This window comes from Phoenix dactylifera, chromosome 18, assembly GCF_009389715.1.
Source record: "Phoenix dactylifera cultivar Barhee BC4 chromosome 18, palm_55x_up_171113_PBpolish2nd_filt_p, whole genome shotgun sequence".
Lineage (NCBI taxonomy): Eukaryota > Viridiplantae > Streptophyta > Magnoliopsida > Arecales > Arecaceae > Phoenix > Phoenix dactylifera.
Genome location: NC_052409.1, coordinates 2,281,305 through 2,302,188, shown reverse-complemented (window position 1 = coordinate 2,302,188; position 20,884 = coordinate 2,281,305). Strand labels below are relative to the sequence as shown.

The following is a 20,884-nucleotide window of genomic DNA, read 5'->3' as shown; positions in this document are numbered from 1 at the left end:
GCAATTTCTTGTTGCTGTCGTTCTCTGATTTTGTCAGGATTTTAAGTACATACTTGCTGAGCTCGAGTCAAATTGCAGGTAAAAGTGCCTATATCAAAAGGCCTAATAGAACCCTATACTACTACACCTTATCAGAAGTAGGAGCATTAGACGCTAGCCTACCTGGTAGCAGAGAGGGATGCCAGCACATCCTACCATGGATGGAGTCCGCCTATTCAAGCAACAACGCGTTAATGTTCTGGCAAACAGTCGTCCTTACCAAGTTTCTCCCTTCTAAAAACCCACCGGCTGCCCTGGGTTTCACTTTTACCTGCGTTCGAATTTTACTCTACTTTCAAAAGGTCCTGAGGATATTTTAATTGTCCCAATGGTTATCACTATAGTACTGCTTTTGGAATTCCGTAACCTGTTGTCCTGATTCCTTCCCATGCCTCGACAAGTTCGTGCCAAAAAAATATTTGCGGTTCCATGGCCTTGTAAATATGTTCTTTCGTTAGCCAATTGGCTTTTAGCAGAGTGACCTATCTTGTTAGCCAAGAAAATGCTAATCCAAACGACTGAAAAGTTATCTACGTGGATCCCACAGGTTACGATCCGGATTCTTCGATGCATTGTAATCTAAATCAGCGGTTACGACGGGAAGCTGGATGGAAGCAATCCCATGCCAGCTTTGTTTTTTTTTAAATTAGTAGATTTCCTCCAGTAGGTCCACAGGTCATCAATGTGCCTGCCACTAGCCGGTAGTTTCCTCAAGATTCTTCCCAGATGCACATTGTGTACTCGCATTTAATAAACAGATGGTCCACACTACTTACAACCAACCCTGGCCAACCAGCCAGGGACATCCATGGATTATATATATATATAAAAAAAGGGTAAAGAGAGAGAACAGAGAGCTTTAGACGGTAACTCCTTTATTCCATCCTTCGCCATGAAATAAAGTTAACCATATTAAGGGACTGTTTGAGACTTCGACCGAATAATCAATCCTCACTTTTTGACTAGTTAAACTGATAACCTGCCCTTAACCAGCTGGTAGCCAGCAGCCAGATATCTTTACCGTAATAGAGACTGCAACAACAGACCACATGATTCCCAGGATGAATCTGGCTTCAGCTAACTTAGGACTACCAAATGGGTCTCTACTTCACCAGGCTTAGTTGTCACAATATAATAGTCAAATGGAAGAAGCCTAGCCAAGCTTTGGAAGACGGGTTGTTACCATGATGACAACAGCGGTCGCTATCAGATCGTCTGGGTGTGTAAAACCCAGGTCTGAACAAAGCCCAATCTAAACGACATTTACCTGGATTTGAAATCTATACCACGGTCTTGTTCTAAATCTATTTAGTTCCCATACACGGACGAAATGGGTATCGTGAAGGAAACCAACCAACTCGAACAAAGCTGGACCTAACATGACTACAAACCTGTTAAACAGACGGATCAGCTTGGATTAGGGATGAGTCGAACCTGCACCAACCCGAACCACTCGCACCCAAAATGAGGCCTCAACTAAACTGTAGCATTATAAATGAATTAAGGATCAGCAGAAGTCAGAAATCCAACAATGATAAATGCATCTTAGAGCAACAATAGATCATGCATGTGGGTTGTACCTCTGCAGTTGGCTTAAACATTAATGATGTCAAATAATCAATCAGAATCACAGGGTGGCTTTCAGCATATCATCCTCCAAATACATAAAACGAAAGAATTTCATTAGATATTTGTTTGTGACATACATAAGGTGCCATTTGTTACTCCACTCGAAACATGTCAACGTTCCAAAAACGTTATATAGGCAATGAAACAAAAAAAAAAGAACAATTATATAGGCAAGATGCAAGAACCCATTAGGTAGTTCCCACCGAGAAAACTTGAGGGTCTGGCATTATTTTACAGTATAGAATAGGCTCGGATCACCTCGGCAATGGGTGCACGGCATAGTGGGCACTTGCCTCCACCTCGAACTAACTCATTAGCACATTTTGAACAGGTACACATGTGCCCACATCTGAGGCAGCAAAAGAGCATATATGAGTATCCCAGCAAAAATACACGTGAACCTAGTTATGCATCTCAAGCAAGGAAATACACCTGTACAGAAGGGAATCAATATGACTGTCGCAGCAGACACAACAAGTCCCTTTCCTCACTTGGCTCCATTTGGATCCATCCTGAGATAATTCCTCGCTCACCCCTGGAAAGAACAAGAGAGTGCGACGTTGACTTCTAAGCGCTAGATGGGTTAAAGTCAAGCAGGCGTTCATCTTGAGCTACATGAAGTTTCTCATGCAACAATGATTAAAAAGAACAAAAAAGGTGTGCAAATGAAGTCTCGTTCTTGGTCCTCACTAAAAGAAAACAATCCCATGAAATGAGGTCCCCAAGCAATCCCCTTTTTTCAGTGTGCACATGTGGAGACTTTGTGTTATTGAAAGATAAGAGTTCTTTCCTTCCTAATGACTATGAAATGCAAATGTTTGAACCGACACTTTAACCTGATGCACACGTTTCAGCAGTCTCAACTCTCAGCTGAAAGGTTAAAGCCACCTGTAAAACACTGGCAAAGATCAAGGGCGGCCACTAACCATTTCAAGGTGAAGTAGCCTTCACCTGAAAAGGCTACTTTATGTCATCAATAATCATTAAATAATGCCTTAATAGAGTAGCAGAATAGATAAGTATGCTGCCTTGATCCTCACAACCCAAAAATACAAAAAGGGGGCCTTTAATCAACTGACAAGCTATAGATAAAACATATATCAGTACCACAAAGGACTTCATTATGGAGTTAAGTGGTGTATTGTGTGCTAGGAAATATGACACTTCTTTCACCATTGAGACGATAAGCGTGACTATGGCCTTAGGGGCAAATTGGTATGGCATAACTACAGGGCAGCAGGCCTTTGAGAATTGGTCTATTCTTGTGAACCAGTGGAAGCAACATATATTTAAAAAGTGGTATGCCTTCCTAGAAGATTTGAGATTGCTCTATTCATGCATTCAATCAGCCAAGCATTTCTAGAATCTGTGAAAGGGCATGCTGGAACTGTTTGGATGCCCACCCTATCCACGAGGCATCTCCGATGCACGTAAGGAGTTGCAATAGAGAAAGCGGTGAAAGAAAGAGGTGGGAGAAATCTGTGGAGGACATTGCTCCAACAATCTCATGTTTTTCGTATACCAGAGTTCACTTGAAAAAAGGTTATTATCATACTTTCTCATCATTCCATCCCATCGCGCTTCAAACCTCCCACCTATATGTATAAGCTGATCCGCCGTCCAAACATGGCCTAACAGAAATTAGAGCATTTAAAGATAAAAACAGAAAAGACAAGTTCAAGGTCATAATTAACAGACATGCAATGCTATTGCAGCAAATGTAAAACTAACCAGAATATATAATAGTATCCATTGCAATTTCCACTTAATGATCATAATTTTTTTATTACTTAAAATGTGAATAATATATTCCAAGACAAACTACTACTTACCTTGTCCTCCAGCAGAGCAGTTCAAAGCTGCAGAAACTTCCTGCCTGATCGAACGTTGCAGTTCTAGTTGCATATCCATGCAAGCCTCGAACATTCTCTGCATGTGACTCATCCCTTGCTGAAGCCTAGCCATGTCCGCCCTCAAATCATTAATAATATCCCATTCCTGCACCAAAACAACAATATCGGTTTTAAATGCCAAAACAACAGATGGATTCATGGCACATGAACTAAAATTCTGACAACAGCCCCAGCAGCTTCATCACGCATGGAATTCATAAACCAAAAGGTGCCAAGGTTCTGATTACTGAGACAGGAGAGCAAGTGAACTTTCACAGGTAAATAAAGGAACAGTTCATAAACTGGAAACACATTCTAGGTTACTAATAAACCCAATAGAACAAAACTATGACAGACATTGAAAGCTATAGAAGACAGAGAGCTTGAAAGGAAAAAAAAAAGGGAAGAAAAACAACTTCCATTCTGGCATGCCTAACATGTGTAATATTATCGGATTAATTACTTATTCATATTTTACAGAATCAAGCTTTATAAATTATTAATCAAGAAAGGAAAGAAATAAATTATAAAGCAATTCCGGGTGCCAAATTTAAACATTAACGGAAAGATGGCGCACAATTTCTGAACGATGCAGGCTCTGTCTAGTCCAATTACTATGATGCAGTGCTGAGTGCCATAGTGGTTGTCGAGGTGGAAAAGGTGGAGGTAGTAGCACAGGAGGAGGCCTGGGAACAGAATCCTGAAGATCCTGATCTGCATCATCCCTGTGCTGGTCCTGATTTTCCTCTGGTAAAGTGGTGGTAGGCAAAGTTCTATGCAGGTCCCAATCAAGGGGAGCACGGGCCTGCTGTTGAACATAGGATTGTATCAACTGGTCTAAACTTTCACGAAACCCACTGCGAAGAAGATTAGAAACACTTCTCCTGCAAAACAAGCATAAGCATCTCAACCCATATATAACTAAATAAACAAAGTGACCATATGCTAGTAAATTAAAATCCCTATCTTGCAGACAAGCAGCTACCTGCTTAAGAGTTCTCTTAGTTCCATGCTGTACACATTATCATCATCAGGCAGATTAAATCTATTGACTCTTCTAATAGGAATGGGCCGTTGACCTCTTGGAGGATCTGAATGCTCATCATCTTCATGAGATTCATCCTCATGCCACTCCTCGTGTACTTCCAGGAGATGACTGTCTTCTCCATCTTCATCTTCTGGTGATTCACGCGACCATTCTTGTTCCATATTTTCATGCCAGTTCTCATCAGATTCTTCGCCAGTCTCTTCATGCCAATCACTGTAACCACCTTCAGTAGACTGTTGCCATTCTCTTCTCTCATGTTCTATATCTTCTTCCTGCCAATTCTCCACTTGATTCGCTGATTCTTGCATGTCCACAATTTCATTAAGCATGCTGTTTTCCAACCCAGCTGTTTCATGTGTCTCTGTTGATTGATGAATATCAATATTCTCACTCCTAAGTTGGGACTGTTCATGGTTATCATTCAGTAGCTCCACCCCAGTGCTCAGTTGAGATCGATTATTTCTAGAAACAGTCATGTTTTGAGTAGCTGAAGTATCAGACCGGTTGATTGCTTGACCACGAACAATATTCTCTAGCCCGAAGTGAAATCCCTCTCTAGTTACAAGCAATAGTGTAAATTATTACTTGAACTAGTTCCGTACATATTTCTATCCAAAAAACGCACAACACACTCTAATAGGGAAGATTATGAGGTTCATAAGAAGTATTCTTCAAATCCAGTTTCAGTTCACAAAGAAAAAATGTGAAATTAATTTTAACGAAGTTAATCACCACTCAAAATGTGTGTGTGTGCGTGTGTGAGTGAGAGAGAGAGAGAATACAACAATGACTACATGAACTAGTGAAACCCAAAACAATTGATGCAGCATGTGTTAACACTAGATAAAATAAAAATAATATGGGTTTAATTAAGTATGGACAGTCGAGTTCAAGAAATGACTGATGAAATAATCACATGGATAATCCAATTTTGCGTGTCTAAAACAATGACAGACTAGCTAATTTGTAACATACAATGTTACCCAGACTCTTGCATCCAGATAAAAAAATCCACATCCACACATATCAACAAGTTAGATACGCATATTACATTTTAAATATTTACACAGTGGATTAATCAATTGTTAATCATTAGCACTTCGCAAATGCACTCTGTCAATTTTATATGAAAGCTGAAACACGTTATAGATGTTATCTTCTGATATTTTCAAAAATCAACAAAAACAATGTAAATGTTAAAATTGATCCCCCCAAGTGCATCTCAGTATCTCTTTTATTTTCTCCTGCCAAATTAAAAACATGGATATGTATCTCATTCTGACATTTTTGCCAATTTGCATGCAGAATGTGTTTTATCTTCAGCTGATGAACAATGAACTCCAAAAATATCCACATCTTACTCTTTGTTAATTTATATTAAAGAATTGCTTTTAGCCCACTATCACAATATACTCAATTGTTTAAATGAGCAAAAAGTATCTATAGTGTCAATCGCGAAATTTGTGTTTGAGTCCTATTATTTTGGCTATGTTTAAAGTGCCTAACTCCTAGATTAAGTCCGATATAATACAACGGAACTGATGACATGAGATCATGGTTTCATGCGATCCTCACATTACAATGAGGGTTATGAATATTTTCAACAAAGTAGTATTAGACTAAAATGAATTTCAGGTCAGTGTGTTGGTAAGGCTTGTGCATCTAAGATAAGGACACAGATGTGAACTAGTAGGAAACCAAAGATGGGTAGAAATAGAAATAAGTACATTAAATGAAGCTCATAAGTTGCACAAATAGTGGAATGCAATAAAGAATTGACTATGATGGCACAACCACGTTAAATGATATCTACAGGAGCCTCAATAAAGTAGGGGTATACTAATCCTGAACGTAGAGAGAAGAGGAGGAGACAACAAAATTGGGATGAAAGTTGTCAAGTTTGGCATTCTGGAAAAATTCAACAAGAGGCCAAGTTCTGAAATCTGGGGGGAAAAAAAAATCTGGACAACCCATCAAAAGTTCAGAAAGCATCCAGATGACTAAAGCTAAGAAGTAGTTTTAACTTTTAACAGATATGAAGAATGCTAAATAATTGATATGTTTATATAGGATAAAACAAGTACGCAAGAGACAAAAACAATATAAAACAGCAAGAACACCACCAGCATGTGGCATCACTAGTTTGTAACTTCAAAATATTTCTTGACTTAGTCTTGAACAATTGAATAGTTCATGATTTATTCAATTATTTGAAAAAGGTACTACTTGGCAAAGGAAGAAATTTTAAAAACTGTCAAGATTTCTCCAATACTTTGAAGAATAAAAGGATTATGCTCACTTGGCATGAATGGCGAAAAAAGAATACAGCCAGCCAAATAGATGGGAGTGATACAAGTAATTTACAGATGCATTTCATGTTTCATTATCAACATGCAATGGAATCGTTAAAACAACCTATCATGTAGAATAAGCCATCAAATTGCACCTCATTTCATTAGCGTACATACTACTGTATCTATATTTCACAAGTGAAGAATGGAGGGACACTCTGTATTTCTACAAGTTGGCACTAAAATATGCCTTGTAGGTTTCCGCAGAGTGACCACCACACATATGTTCATCATTTTTGAGAAGAAAGTAGATTGAATCATAGATATGTGCAGGTTCAGGAAGATAAGAACAACTAACCTGACTAACGAACAACATATTGTGCAACTATTTTTTCTTCTTCTTTATGTTTTTCGTGGAGTGATCAGGTATCTCATTTGTTAATTAAGTTACAACTCTGCTAAACATGACTTGTGTGGGATCATATATTATTTTGTATAAACCCCCAGTGTCCTGTAACTTCCGTAAGCATCTAATAGCACACCTTCCTTTAAATTATACCAATTTGCAAGGTTAAATATAAACATTCATATAAATTATAGTAAATCTGCATCACTTCTTAAATAATTAATTTTATTATCTTATCCTAAAATCAGAAAATTCTGTCAACATTTTCGACTCAAACCAACCACCTACACATATTATCCTATGAAATTACTCATTTAGATATTTAAAAATATAAAACTTATAGGTGACTTTCAAAACCAAAAAGTGCTAGACCTATGGACAAAAATTTGAAGATGACAATAGAATTCTTGTGCACCAAAGACATATACCTAATGACACATACACTAAGAATCTAAGTTGATTAGTTATACATCATTAGCACATATTGCACTAAATGGGCTCACATTTAATGCAAGTGCCCAATTGTTGAAAAGACTAAAAAAAAACATGAGCACTAAGATAATGCCTAAAGTCCAGCTACTAGATCAGGAGAACAACAATCTCTCTTGATTCTTAAACACCCAACAAACAGAATTAAATCATCAGGATATGTCGCCCTCCTCTTGGTTTCATCTCAATTTTAACAAACATGTCATCTGAAATGGACTACTTGGCTCACACTCTCCCTTGCCTTGACCCTTAAATCTAAACCAGCTCCTTAGCAAATGACCTTGACCTATTTTTCACATGGCCAAGAATGTCAATTGGTTAATCCTTGTTTTTATGGGACCAAGCTATGACCACCAAAAACAAGCATAAGAAATTGACCTTCACATAGCCAACCATCAGGGTATCCATAAACTTGCGGTAAAAAATAAATAAATAAGATATGCTTACCTCAAACCAGAGACAGGATGGCGTTGTCTTAGCTGACCTAATTCTTGTGCTGCCACTGAAGGTGGCCTCTCCTCACTAGGTCCTCCATTTCTTAAGAATCTACCTCGGAGGAGCGACTGTGTGATGAATAAATTAGAATGCAATAACATGGTCATAAAGACATATGCCTCATGATTTATAAGATGATGATAAACCGATGCAAACTCATTTTTTTTTTAAAAAAATGCCCTAATGATTAATGGGGTGGAAATAAACAAATGTTAATACACCATTCTTGAGAACCAAGTATTTCTCATTAGAAAATAAAATAGAGGTAGACGTTAATATAATATCATACTACAACAATACTGAAAGTCGAACAAAAGAAAATATAGCAATTTCATAATTTATCTCATTAAAAGATGATGCTTATTATCAAAAAGCAAGGAGATGTGTCAAGACAGATCTAGGTCCGCAGCAGAACATCCCCAATATCCAAGGAGACGCAAAAAATTTAGAAGATTCTTTTGTTTACTGTGAATTTATGATCCAAATTTGGAGAAAGCATCAAGCATTACATTGGCAAAAAGGTATAGCCTACACCAAAGAAGACTTCACCCCTGATACTAAAAAAGGAGGTTTACTTCCCATCTTCCAAATGCATTCCCAACATCATTCACTTGACTAGAACTAAATGAAAGCATCAGGCCTTGGAAAACTTCATCATGTTGTTCATGCTCAACCTGACAGAACAGCTACATCAAGATGTCTTAGTTCAAGAAACCCGTTGTAGGTTTTATTGATATTTCTTCAACAGTGTAAACAGAGCAAGTCATATTTCAAATTTTATGAAAGATAAGATTTCAACCAATCATTTAGTGGAGTCACTTCTGCATAGATTGCTACTATAGTTGTAACATTTTTATCCCTTTTTACATATCAAAAACATTAAAAAATACATATATTGATGTTAATATGATCATCACAAGAAATTTGGGAAATAACTAGATGTATATAATAGAGTTTCGGTTTCCTTAATGTCATATAAAATTAGATCTGTACATAAAGTTTAAAATTCTAGCCACGATTGATCTATTTCTGGGATAAAATACACTTTTGGTATCTTATCTCAAATAAATGTATGCATCAAATGGAGCTTGAGCACTCAAACCCACATACCAATGATTCACCGAACAAGTAGCCCTATAATTAGTCTATCAAACAAGAAATGCAAAGTTTGGGTCTTCCGGGACAAGTGGAGTGTTTCCAATCAATGGTACAACGTAACAATTTCAGATCCGCTCCTATATTATAAGCACAATTAAAATTTACAAAAGCAAACAATTCGACAAGATCGTCTGCTGACCTGAATTCGATTGCGGTGAGCAAATTCTGAAACTACCCGATGCTCTGACAAGCTTTGAAGCTCCCTCTGCCTCTCCCTCGCCACCCTCATGATCAGTTCCAGGCGAGCTTGCCGGCCTCGAAGCCTCAGCAAATCCCTCCTCAGATGCTCCGGCTGCCCTTCCTCCAGATCCGTGACAGACCCATCACGATCCCTGTCCACCGTCCTGCTATCCCGGGCATCCCTCTGCTGGCTCACCATCTGCACCCACTCCCTCGCCAACCTCACTCTCTCCCTTTCGATCTCACCAAGCCATTCATCCGTCGGGCTTTCATTCCTCGGAGAAACTCTCGACTCTGCCTCTCCCATCCCGTTCTCCGTCATCCACCCACTAACGATCTGTCTCACCCTCTCCCTCTCGCCATCCCCAATATCAGGTGACTGCTCCCTGCTAGACCCCCGATCCTCCTCTTCCTCCTCGCCCGGTCTTCCCGTCGAACCTATAGTTCCACGAGCCCAACGATCGTAGCCAGTATAGTCACTCTCGCTCGCATCCTCCGAGCTGCCACGGAGTTCCCGCTCCCGGCTCTCAGCCCGGTTTCGGCTGCCCGCCTCAAGGGCGGGGGCGGCGCTTCTCCGCTCCGTGGGGGCTGACATATCCTCGAGCTCCCTCCACATCTGAAGGATCGACGGCGCCCGCGCCGCCACCGGCCGCTCCACCGACGAGGGCGACAGCCGGGACTCTCGGAGGAAGGACGAATCAAGCATAGAAACCGTGTGAAGCCCCGCGAGGGCCATGAGCTCGGACTCCCGATTCCTCCGCTCGATGGTGGTGATCATCTCCTCAGCCTGGCGGGCGACCCAGCGGCTGAGGATCCGGGAGTGCCGCCGCGCGGCGGCAGAGGACTCGGCGAGGTCGTCTCCCACCAAATCCGATCGCCGGCGGCGACGGACGAGCTGGTCTGGTCCTCCGTCGCCAGAGGCGCCTTCCTCCTCGACACCACCGCGGGAGGAGGAGAAGGCGGTCATGCAGCCGTCGAGGTGGCCGCGCACCAGCTCCTCCAGGCCTCTCCGGAACTCCAGATCGGCGTCCTTCTGCCGGAAATCCGCCATTTTTTTCCGCTTCTTGAACGATCTCCGGATCGAAATCCTAGAATAGGGTTCGAAACCCTTTACTGATGGTGGCGTTCGATTTCTTGATGTTCGAGAGGAAGAAGAAACCCTAGAATCGGAAGGAAAGAAGAATAGAAGGAGAGAGATATAGAAATAGAAGGGGAATTCTTTAATGGATGGATGAATTCGCTGCTGCTACTGCTGCTGTCGTTGCCTTGCGCTTGGTACTGAGAGAGAGGGAGGGAGGGAGAGAGGAGAGAGGCAACGGGAAAGGGAGAGAAGTCGTATGGACTGATATTTCCCCCCCTCTCTTTATTGCTTTTCCCTTCCTCTGACTCTTGATTCTTCTGTAGGATTTTTGAAAAGAAAAAAAAAAAGTTTTGAATTTTCACACTCCATATTTTGAGATGAATGTCTTGCTGCATACGCTTTGAGATGTCTTCATTATGCCGCATATCCTCCATATTTTTTGAGAAGAAAGACCACGATATTTTGTCATTTGCATACTCTCTTTATTATGCTAAAAATATACGTGCAAACGGCTGAAAAAATATTAAAATAAAATAGAAATGTTATTTATCAAATTTATATCGAGAACTTTCCTTCATGCATGCATGCATGCATGCATTAGAGAGAAAGGATGTCAGCTAAGAGATTCAAAAAGATATTTAGGTTGTTCATTAATTTTAAAAATTGAGGGGGCATGTTACAATTTTATTCCAACAGCTCTTATACTTCAGGATTTTAGGGGCAAAATATTATTGGCAGTTTTCCTACATATTTCATGTTAACTTTTAGCAAAAGAACTTAAAAATTCAAAATCGATGATGGACTGTTTAAATTTAAAAATAAAATAATTAAACATCTCTACATTAAAAAATCAAAAAATCAAAAAATTAAAATATATATATATATATACTTATAAATATTTAATTAAAAAATAATATGATACCAATGTAGAATTTTGATTTAAGTGCTTCGTTATAGATATTAGAGTGAACAGAAGTAGCAATGTCTTTTTAAATTTGTAAATGAGTATCTAATTTTAGCTTTATTTAAAAAATTAATATTTTGTTTTCTGAAGGATCAATTAATAATATTTTCTGGAATTTACCAAAGAATTTATATCTTGTTGTTCACGTGTACCATCATGGTTGTTTAGTAGATGAACATAAAAAGATTATGAGGAGTCTCGAATGCCAAAATATTTGACTGGAGGGCAGATGGGTGCAGAATATGGACGGAGTTTTCATCATTTAAAGGATGAGAAGGGATGGATGTAAGGCTGCAAATGGGTCTGGTTCTAACCCGCTTAAACCCAAACCAACCGATGTTAAAAGACCTATGGGGCTGAACCGGGGTCTAACATTGGACCCATTTCATTTTTTAGGCTGGGTTTAGGTTCGCTATATTCGAACCAACTTAGCTTGATCCGATCTGTTTCATTTTAGAGAGAATTTTGGATTTCTAATCCTACAATCAGACCTGACCCGGCTTTAACTCGGGAAAAGCATGAGTGTCAGTTTGATGGTAAATACATGTCCTATTTCTTTGGATGAGAAAAGCATGGTAAATAGACTGCCTACTTGCCTTTTTCTTCTTGACCATTATTTGCTAATGTACTGCAAATGTTGGAGCGTGAAGGGAGAACGTGTGGGTATTACATTCTTGATAAGCCGTTATGTTCAGTAGTCTGATAATGTTGATCCGTCAAGACTAGAAAGGTGAGGGGCTATTTGTGATGCAAAACTAGAATCTTTGAACTTCTTTTTGACTAATAAAAAACTTTTAAGATTTTTATGGACCTTGCATTTTGATGATCGCAAAAACTGCTATACATCATATTTAAAATGTTGGAAATTGAGACATTTGAGATTCTGGGTGTAGTATAAGCCCACAAGGTGGCATTTCCACTTCTTCTGAAGGATGGAAGCACAGGCCCATCAAAACAAAAATTAAAAAAAAAAGGAAAAAGATGCGAGGCGCAAAAGAAAAAAAAAAAAATGGAGGCATTTGAAGAGAAGGCTACATAGTTAGATAGAAATGCACGGTGGAAATCATGAAGACAAGAAGGCAAGAAATAGAACCTTAGCATAATAATGTGTTACCTCTTATTGCAGTTTGGTAGTTCCCTGCGGGTGATCATATTGATACTCTACGCAGTTGAAGCAAACATGCAAAATTTTTAAAAGTTAAGTGGGCTCAAATCGGATCCAATCCAGATCCGATCCGGATTCCAATTTTTTAGGTTGAAATCGGATTATGCATAAATCCGACCCGACCTAAATGACTCATTGGGTCAATATTTGTAGCCGTGGATCTGATCCAACTTTCTATTGGATTGGATTTGCATCTAACATTAGGATCCGAATAAGAAATCGAGTTCGATCTCCATCATCGGTAATCCGGTCCGACCCATTTGCACCCGTAGATGGATGTGTGGAGTAATGTTAGAAAATAGAGGGGTAGGAATATCACAGGCTTGCCACGTCGGGGGGCGGGTTTGCGACGTCGGGGACTCGGGGGCTATTTGCCTTGCTGACCATCGTCATACATCCGGACGAGACGCGACACTGTGCCACGTGGAACTGTCGATATTATTGCGTGAAATTACTAAATTAACCCCTCCTGCGGAGAATTGAAAGCAGCAAGAAGAAAATATTCTTTATTTGAGCAGGTTATTTTAGTTGGGACAATGATTCGCTAAAATTGGCATCATTTGTCCCATGACAAGGTCGATGGTAGAAAAATCATGTATTCTTTGTTTAATAAAAAAATATCTTTTGAACGATAAAAATCTTTTTTAAGTGGTTGAAAATGTTATTTCACCTAGATGAGTAATAAAATCTTAATAAAAATATTTTAACTGGTGATAATTATTCAAATTTTAGTTAACATATAAAATATATCAGATCCTCATAAAAAAAAAAAAAATCACTGCAATGGCATCTCGCGCCTTCAATATTATAATAGCCATTATTTTCAAGCATGGTTGGTAAGATTTTGCTTTGAGGTGTGAACCTATAACATCAAGACTATAACGTCAAAAACTACACCAATCCAAACTCAACATGGAGATCCAGAACTGGTAACCGCCTAGCTGCATGGAGGAGGAGGAGGAGGAGGAGGAGAAAGCGAAGGAGAAGCAGAAGAAGGAGAATGAGAAGACTATAACATCAAAAACTAGACCAATCCAAACTCAGCATTGAGGTCTAGAACTGGTAACCGCGTGGCTGCATGGAGCTCATAATTTAGAATGTTGGTAGCGGCGATCTCCGCTTGGTTGCATGGACCCATCAAAGACCGAGATGTGAGAAGCCAGAAGGAATTGGCCAAGGAGCAAAGAGCCGTGCGATGCCAGGTCCGAAGGCTTGGTGAGAGGAGGATTTTTTGGTGGCAAACCTGAAAAAGGAGAGCCGGATGGGTGCAGACTGGGCCAAAAGTGAGGGATGGTTGTTGGACTCGGGGAACAAAGAAGGGGAGTTGGTATGGTGGGTTAGATCGCACCAAAACAAACAAGGGGAGAAGGAATTAGGGTGCAAGCGGTTCTCTCGCTCTTATTTCAATGCCTTTGAGGGGGTTGAGCGTCGCCTATTCCTGTACATACATGTGATTTTTAGAGAAAAGAAAAAAAAAGTAATAATTTTTTTTTAAAAAAAAAGATTTATCTCTACCTTTCTTAATTAATAATCTATAGCCATAGGACATATCTGGAAAAGCTGCCGGCCCGAGGAAAAGGGGAAAAGTCAACACCTTCACTTTAGCCCTACACCATCATTGGAATAGGTGGCCTTGCACAAGTGAGAACAAAAGGGGATAAAGGTCAAACCATTTACCTTATTTCGTAGCCCTACCTACTGTTAGAGAACGATTCTTAGATGAAATTTACCATCTGATTGGGCCTGAGCAAGGCGAAGGCAAAGAAAACTCTTGAAAAAAGGCCCAAATCAATACTGACGTGCAAATCATTCGTCTGATTTGGAGACCATCACAATGCTTTGTTTTAATTAAACAGTCGAATTTCTTTTGTCCGGCAGCAAGGCCACTCTGCCATAAACCGACACACGGTAACTCTGCATTCTGGGCTGCACACAGACTACATTGATGAATTCAAAGAGTCTATAGCTTTGGCCGATAGGCCCGGATAATCTTTAATCATCAGATGCACCAACAACCATCCTTATTAGCTATTTAGCATCCTTGTTGATAGCTACACATGGGGGGTTGCTACGAGGAGGTGGTAGCCTTCGGCATCCCACTCCCCCATCCAAAAGGGTAGAGTAAACACGCATCCCTAGAGGAGGCATGCCCTATCTTTATTTTTTTTAAAAAAATACAGCAAATTACTCTTGAGTAACATTAATGAAAATTTTAAATTTGTTGCCAAGTAAAAGAAAATGCCATAGGGGAAGAACTTTCTTTTTTATTTTATTTTTTTAAGTAAATCGGCGGTTCACACCTGACGATTGTGAAGACGGCCAACAAAATCTTAAAATAAAATGTTGCACAAAGATATAAGCACAGCCTCCTCGTCTATTCAAAAAAAACCTTCTGAGTGATGAGCCGCGAAGAACGTTCTCTTTGGGGATTATTTTTTTAAAAAAATGATAAAAAAAATAAAAATATACTAATTCGAATGAACAGCGATGGAAACGGATAATGGAAGAAGATTGAGAGGAGAAAGAGGCTCTTTTTTATCTCAAAAATTTTATAATGAATTTCTGTTTGGCCGTTAATTTTTTTTTTTGCAAGTAAAATAAAAAGGGTGATAGATGCAACAAATATTTCTTTTTTTAAGCTTTTTTTCCAAAAACAAAAGGAATAAAAAAATAATTTTTGGAGCAAGGAGGGTGAGATTGAGAATTTTGAATTCTTATTGGATATGAATATTTAGTATGATATATTGTTTATTGTTAACTCAGTTAGTAAAAACTTATAATCTGAAAACATACATATTGATGTTGCTATAAATCAATTAAAAGATATTCTTTTTTATTTGAAAAGTTATAGAAAAAATGGATTTATGACTGCTTTGGTTTCATCTAAAGAAACTGTAATTGAAATGATAATAGAATCTACATTTCATGAAAAACTTGTGATCCGTAAAAAAAAATACTTTAACGAAAATAGTGATGATGAGATAGAAAGATCAACCGAAGAATTTTTTAGAATTGATTAGTTTTTATATATAATAGATTCAACTATTTCTACAATTCAAAATAGATTTAAACAATTCACCATATATGAAGATGTTTTTGGTTTTTTGTTTAATTTTACAAAGTTAAAATCTTTGAATGAAGAGGATTTAAAAAAGTATTGTTTTAATCTTGAAAACTTTTTAAAGCATGGTAAATATCCTGATATTGATAGTCTTAATCTGTTTTCAGAGTTAAAAATTTTATTAAAATTATTTTACACTTATTAAAATTTTTTATTATTTTTTAACAAAAAGCCTCTCTTTGTGAATTCGCTTTAGACCTCCAATTGCATTGGGCCGCCCCTGAATGGGAAATGGAGAGAACTAGAGTTGTTTGCTTATAACTAGAGTTCATGTCAAGTTTTTTCTACTCTTGTATCCAATGTTGTTTGTAATGTGTGTTTTTATTCAGATTAGGCTGTAGAGTGGGATGAAAAGAAAAAAAGAAAAATCCATCTAATATGGTTTTATGCTTTCATGTTTATTTAATAAGCATCACATATAATCTCCAAAAGAAGTCATTTCTGCACTTGATAAGAGTCCAACAATCCATACCGTTGTTTTTCTTTTTTCTAGGAAGCCAATACCATTCAGTTGGCCCAGCATACTTTGAAAACATTTAGGGGAAACAACAAAAAAGCTGGATATGTGTAAAAAATAATTAAATAAACCCCAGCCTCCATAATTTTTCTTCCCGCTACAAAACAAAACAGAGAAAAAAAACCAAAACCAATATATTGAATTAGAGATTCAGAATAAATTAAAAGTGAAAATCTTTTGGTTGATCGAGTATATAATAACAAAAATAAATAACCCATTACCCATGTTATCTATTACCCAAGTAACCCAAGTTGCCTAACAAAGAGAACAAAACGCTGAGCACCCTAAAGAGTAAAGGCGGAACGAAAGTTCACCTCCAGCGAGGACGGAGGGCTAGACTGTCAATCAAGAAGGAGAAGAGATGCCATCTGCCATCATGCCGGCGACGCCACCTCCTTGATTTCCTCGTCACTCTCTTCGGCCGAGTGCCGACGAGGAGGACCGGAGACGGCAAGAATGAGTGGCAAACAAGGCCAACGGACAAACCACTTTTTTTTTTTTATGCGCTTGCTCTCATATGTAACATAGGAGTACATTTTTTTTTTAATGCGGGCAAACCACATACTTTTTCTCTGTGCTTGTTCTCATGCTTAGTGGGCGCATATTATTTTTAGCCGGACCTCTTTTTTTTTTTATGGGCCTGCTCTCATGGGATTTAAATTGATGGACAGCTTTTCCTTTTATTTGGATGACCATACATTTTTTCCGGCGTACGAACTTATGCTGAAAAATGTTATAAGGAAAAAAAAAATTGTGCTTCTTTCATGGTGCACGTTGTAATGAGGGTAAAGCTTTATTTTTTTTTAGCGTAAAAGGGTAATTTTTCTTGAAATTTTAGCTTCGTTCTTCCATGGTTTTAGAGTACATTGCTTCAGCTGGCTCTCTTCCTAGCATTAAAAAACACCCTTGCTATGCATTTATTTTGCATCTATATGCATATAGTTTATTTGAAAAAACAATAATCAAATTTCTTCCCTGTGCCGCTTGGATTATCGTTTTATTTTTTTGTATAAAGACACAATATAGTATCTTGATGAGACTGTTCATAGGTTAGCTCTACCTTCACCAATTTACGGCATCGAAGCAATGGTGTATTCTTTAGATCTTTTGTGGACATTGTTTTAGGAGAGTGAGATGATGTTTCTGAAGTTATTGGGGCATAGGGACGTTACAGTTGCTGACCAACATGAATCTGAAGAAGATGCTACACTACTAGTCATTGAAAAATTGAAAGAAAAGTTTGGATTCGAGATTGAGGATTTTAATTTTAAAAATAAAAAATATTACATATTTTTGTAGCAAACGATTTATAATAATCAGACAAATCTCGAAATGTAGCTTACCAGTCTGAAATGGGATCATAAAGTTTTACTTTGAAGACACAAAAATTTAATGACCGAGTTTGATGAACTATAGGAGACTAGCAAATATAAAAAATGCTAAATCCTGAAGGCAAGACCACCATAGGAAAAAGCTTGGTGTAGACATGTTTTACTGATCTTTTTGGATGCTCCAGTTCTCCCAGCCTCACCTATAATATCACGAATCCTCCACCTACATGCTATGGTGTTGTTTGTTTTTTCTTTTTACTAGAGGTAGGAAAAAACATATTATGTATATATATGTAAATACTTTGTAAAATATTTTGATCTACTTAATGTAAAAAAAGATGAAATATTAGCCTCTATACTAAAATCTGGATATACGTTAAAAAAAAATTCCTTGCTTTCTTTTAATGTGATTTTTTTTCCATAAAAATAGGATGGATCCAATAGAAGCAATAGACAAAATAGTATAGCGAAAGTGACTATCATCATTGAATGAATAGCTGAGAGATTAGGAAAAAAAGAGACGTTCAACCAATATGGTTACAGAACAGAAATCTGTATATATATTTTCAAAGGAAATGTAAATAATAATCCTATTCCGGACTCAGTAAATAACAACGAACAAGAATTATTTGATATCGAAAATACTTCAGGAATAGATATCAATACCATTTTTTCTGAAGAAAATGTTGCATCATAATGGACAAAGAAATAGATTTTGTTCAAAAAAATAAATATTTAGTTAATTTATTTTTATGGGTATGGTTGACACTAAAATTTACTTCTATCTGAAAAAAATATAGCTCAAATTCAGTATTTTTTCCGACCTCAACCGATCAACAATCTTTTCCTTCACAAAAGCTCACTAAAACATTGCATACAAATACAGGTAGGTTATTTTTATGTTAAGCCTTTTTTTTAATGATTTTTTTCGTTGATGATACATTACATGGAAAAAAATCTCACAATATTTTTTTTGTAGGAGTATTTAAAGAGCCATTAAATTTTGGATTACCAGAGCATACACGTAAATCGCATAGGACATACAGACCTATTTTTACTTTATATTGTAGAGAAGAATTTGCCTACCGGTCCTCAAAAAGACTCCTACTTTTTTTAACACTTTTTTTGGATAATAGCAATGGAAAGAGAGATTCAAAGTTCAGAAAGTATCAGGGTTTTTGGATAGGTGCCAAAATCGATAGTGAAATTAATACCAAGACAAGCCCGTATGTTTTTAGAATCCATGGCCAGAACCTTTACAGAATGGGTTCACTATAGAAGGAGAAAAAACTAGATTTGCACAATTTTATATATATATATATATATATATATATATTGTCAATAATAGAATTGAGGCATTAACTTCTAATGATTATTCTTCATGTATTGATTCAAAGATACTAGAAGGAGATTAGGTATGTGCACTAGAAAATCTCTAATCTCTAATATCTCTTTTTTTTGGTAAAAGAAAGGGTGTCTAATATCTCTTTCACCTGCTTAGAAAGATATCAATAGAGATGATGGTGCCTTTTGGATCTGCACACCTTTTAAGCCAAGGAAAGGTAATAGCATTTGTTTTTCGAAAGATTCATGGATTCATTCCAATCCATTGGCATCCCTCTTTGCAGAACTGTATATCAAAGCTGCTAAAAGAAACACTATGGTTGCATCTTACTGGAATGGGTACTCAATAAAGTTTCAAATCCCCTCACTTAATGAATCTAATCAATTGAAACTTTTGTTGGATTTTCTTTCTTATATCAGACCCTCTAGAGATGCAGATGAACCACTGTGGAAGCTAACAAAAAATAGTGTCTTCTCTATTCACCTTCTACAAATTCATTAATCCCGGTGGTGTTCTTTCTGCTTTCTACAAAGTTATTTGGAAAGTTCCAACACATCAGAAAGATAAAATTTTTCTATGGTTGGCATTAAAGAACAGACTTCGTATAGAGGGAATTGCTGCAAAAAAAGGATGGGAGGTAAGTTCGAGTTGCCTCTAATGTTGAGCAAGCATAGAGATTGTTTCCCATCTTTCATTAAATACCCTTTCACAAAGAGTATTTTGTTTGCTTTAAAGCTTTACCTTAAAATTCAACAATGCCTTCTAACCAAGGTTCACCGTACCGGTACCGAACCCCGTACCGGTGCCGCACTAGTATAGGCGTACCGAGTGTCGGTACAGTATGGTATGCGGTACGTCAGGCGTACCGATATTGGCGTACCGATACCGGTACCCATCGGTACGGATACGGTACGCTCGGTACCGATCAGTACCGACCGGTACAGCATACCATGCTTCTAACTTTAAGGATGTATAGATTTCTTGGAGAAACACAAAAGAAAAATCATGCATCTTTCAGAACAACATGGGATCAATAAATCATTGCCCTCTGCTTGGTTTGAGAGAAGCTCTAAGAATTTTTCTGAGGAAGATATCTTCAGTCAGAATGGTTTTATGTAAAACTCTCCAGACATTCAAGCTATGAGGCAACCTTTGTTCTCTCGAGGATATTGATAACAATAAGAAAATACATACACTCTTATCCCCTCTCTATTGTACTCCATCCACTTAAATATGTAACTCTTACTTTCTCTTCATCTCAATTTGTAAATCCTTGTACATCTATGTAAATCATTATATTTAATACTATTAAAAGAAAGCTACTTGTTTCCTTTGTTGATCCTCCGAAAAAAAAAAAATCCCCAATCATTTTGTATCACAGATTAGCCAGAATCCATGTAGGCAAAGTGAATAAATGCCTCGAGTCTAACCAATTCATTCATACACATCAAGTTGAAAGAACAACCAGGAATCATATCAAAGATAATGCAAAGAACACACTATAGAACTATCTGCCTATCACAACAAGCTGGATAATTCAGAGAAAATTCCCCACATCTTTATCTGTCACACTCCGACTGGATGGCCCGAGCCGAGCACGTGATAGACTGCCACACATCCTTATGGTTAATCCCACAAGAGATGCAAGGCCTGCCTTTTGAATTCATACACATATCATTTCAACTCAGGTTGTAGTAAAAATAAATAATCTAATTTATTTATTCAATACAATA

At 37.8% G+C, this 20,884-nt stretch overlaps 1 protein-coding gene across 2 annotated transcripts; it reads right to left on the bottom strand.

The window, feature by feature from the left end:
- Positions 1-1,688: 1,688 nt before the first annotated feature.
- On the bottom strand, positions 1,689-10,965 carry LOC103698680 (zinc finger CCCH domain-containing protein 13-like). Of its 2 annotated transcripts, XM_008780728.4 has the most exons (8): positions 9,587-10,965; positions 8,242-8,357; positions 4,546-5,163; positions 4,138-4,444; positions 3,501-3,666; positions 3,224-3,299; positions 2,101-2,203; positions 1,689-2,017 (listed from the first exon to the last, which is right to left on the bottom strand). In XM_008780728.4, the coding sequence occupies exons 1-7, from the start codon at positions 10,676-10,678 to the stop codon at positions 2,116-2,118; spliced, it is 2,463 nt and encodes an 820-aa protein (XP_008778950.2). In that variant the 5' UTR covers positions 10,679-10,965; the 3' UTR covers positions 1,689-2,017; positions 2,101-2,115. The 2 variants fall into 2 exon arrangements, with proteins under 2 accessions (XP_008778950.2, XP_008778944.2); XM_008780722.4 differs by lacking the exon at positions 3,224-3,299.
- Between the last annotated feature and the right edge of the window lie 9,919 nt (positions 10,966-20,884).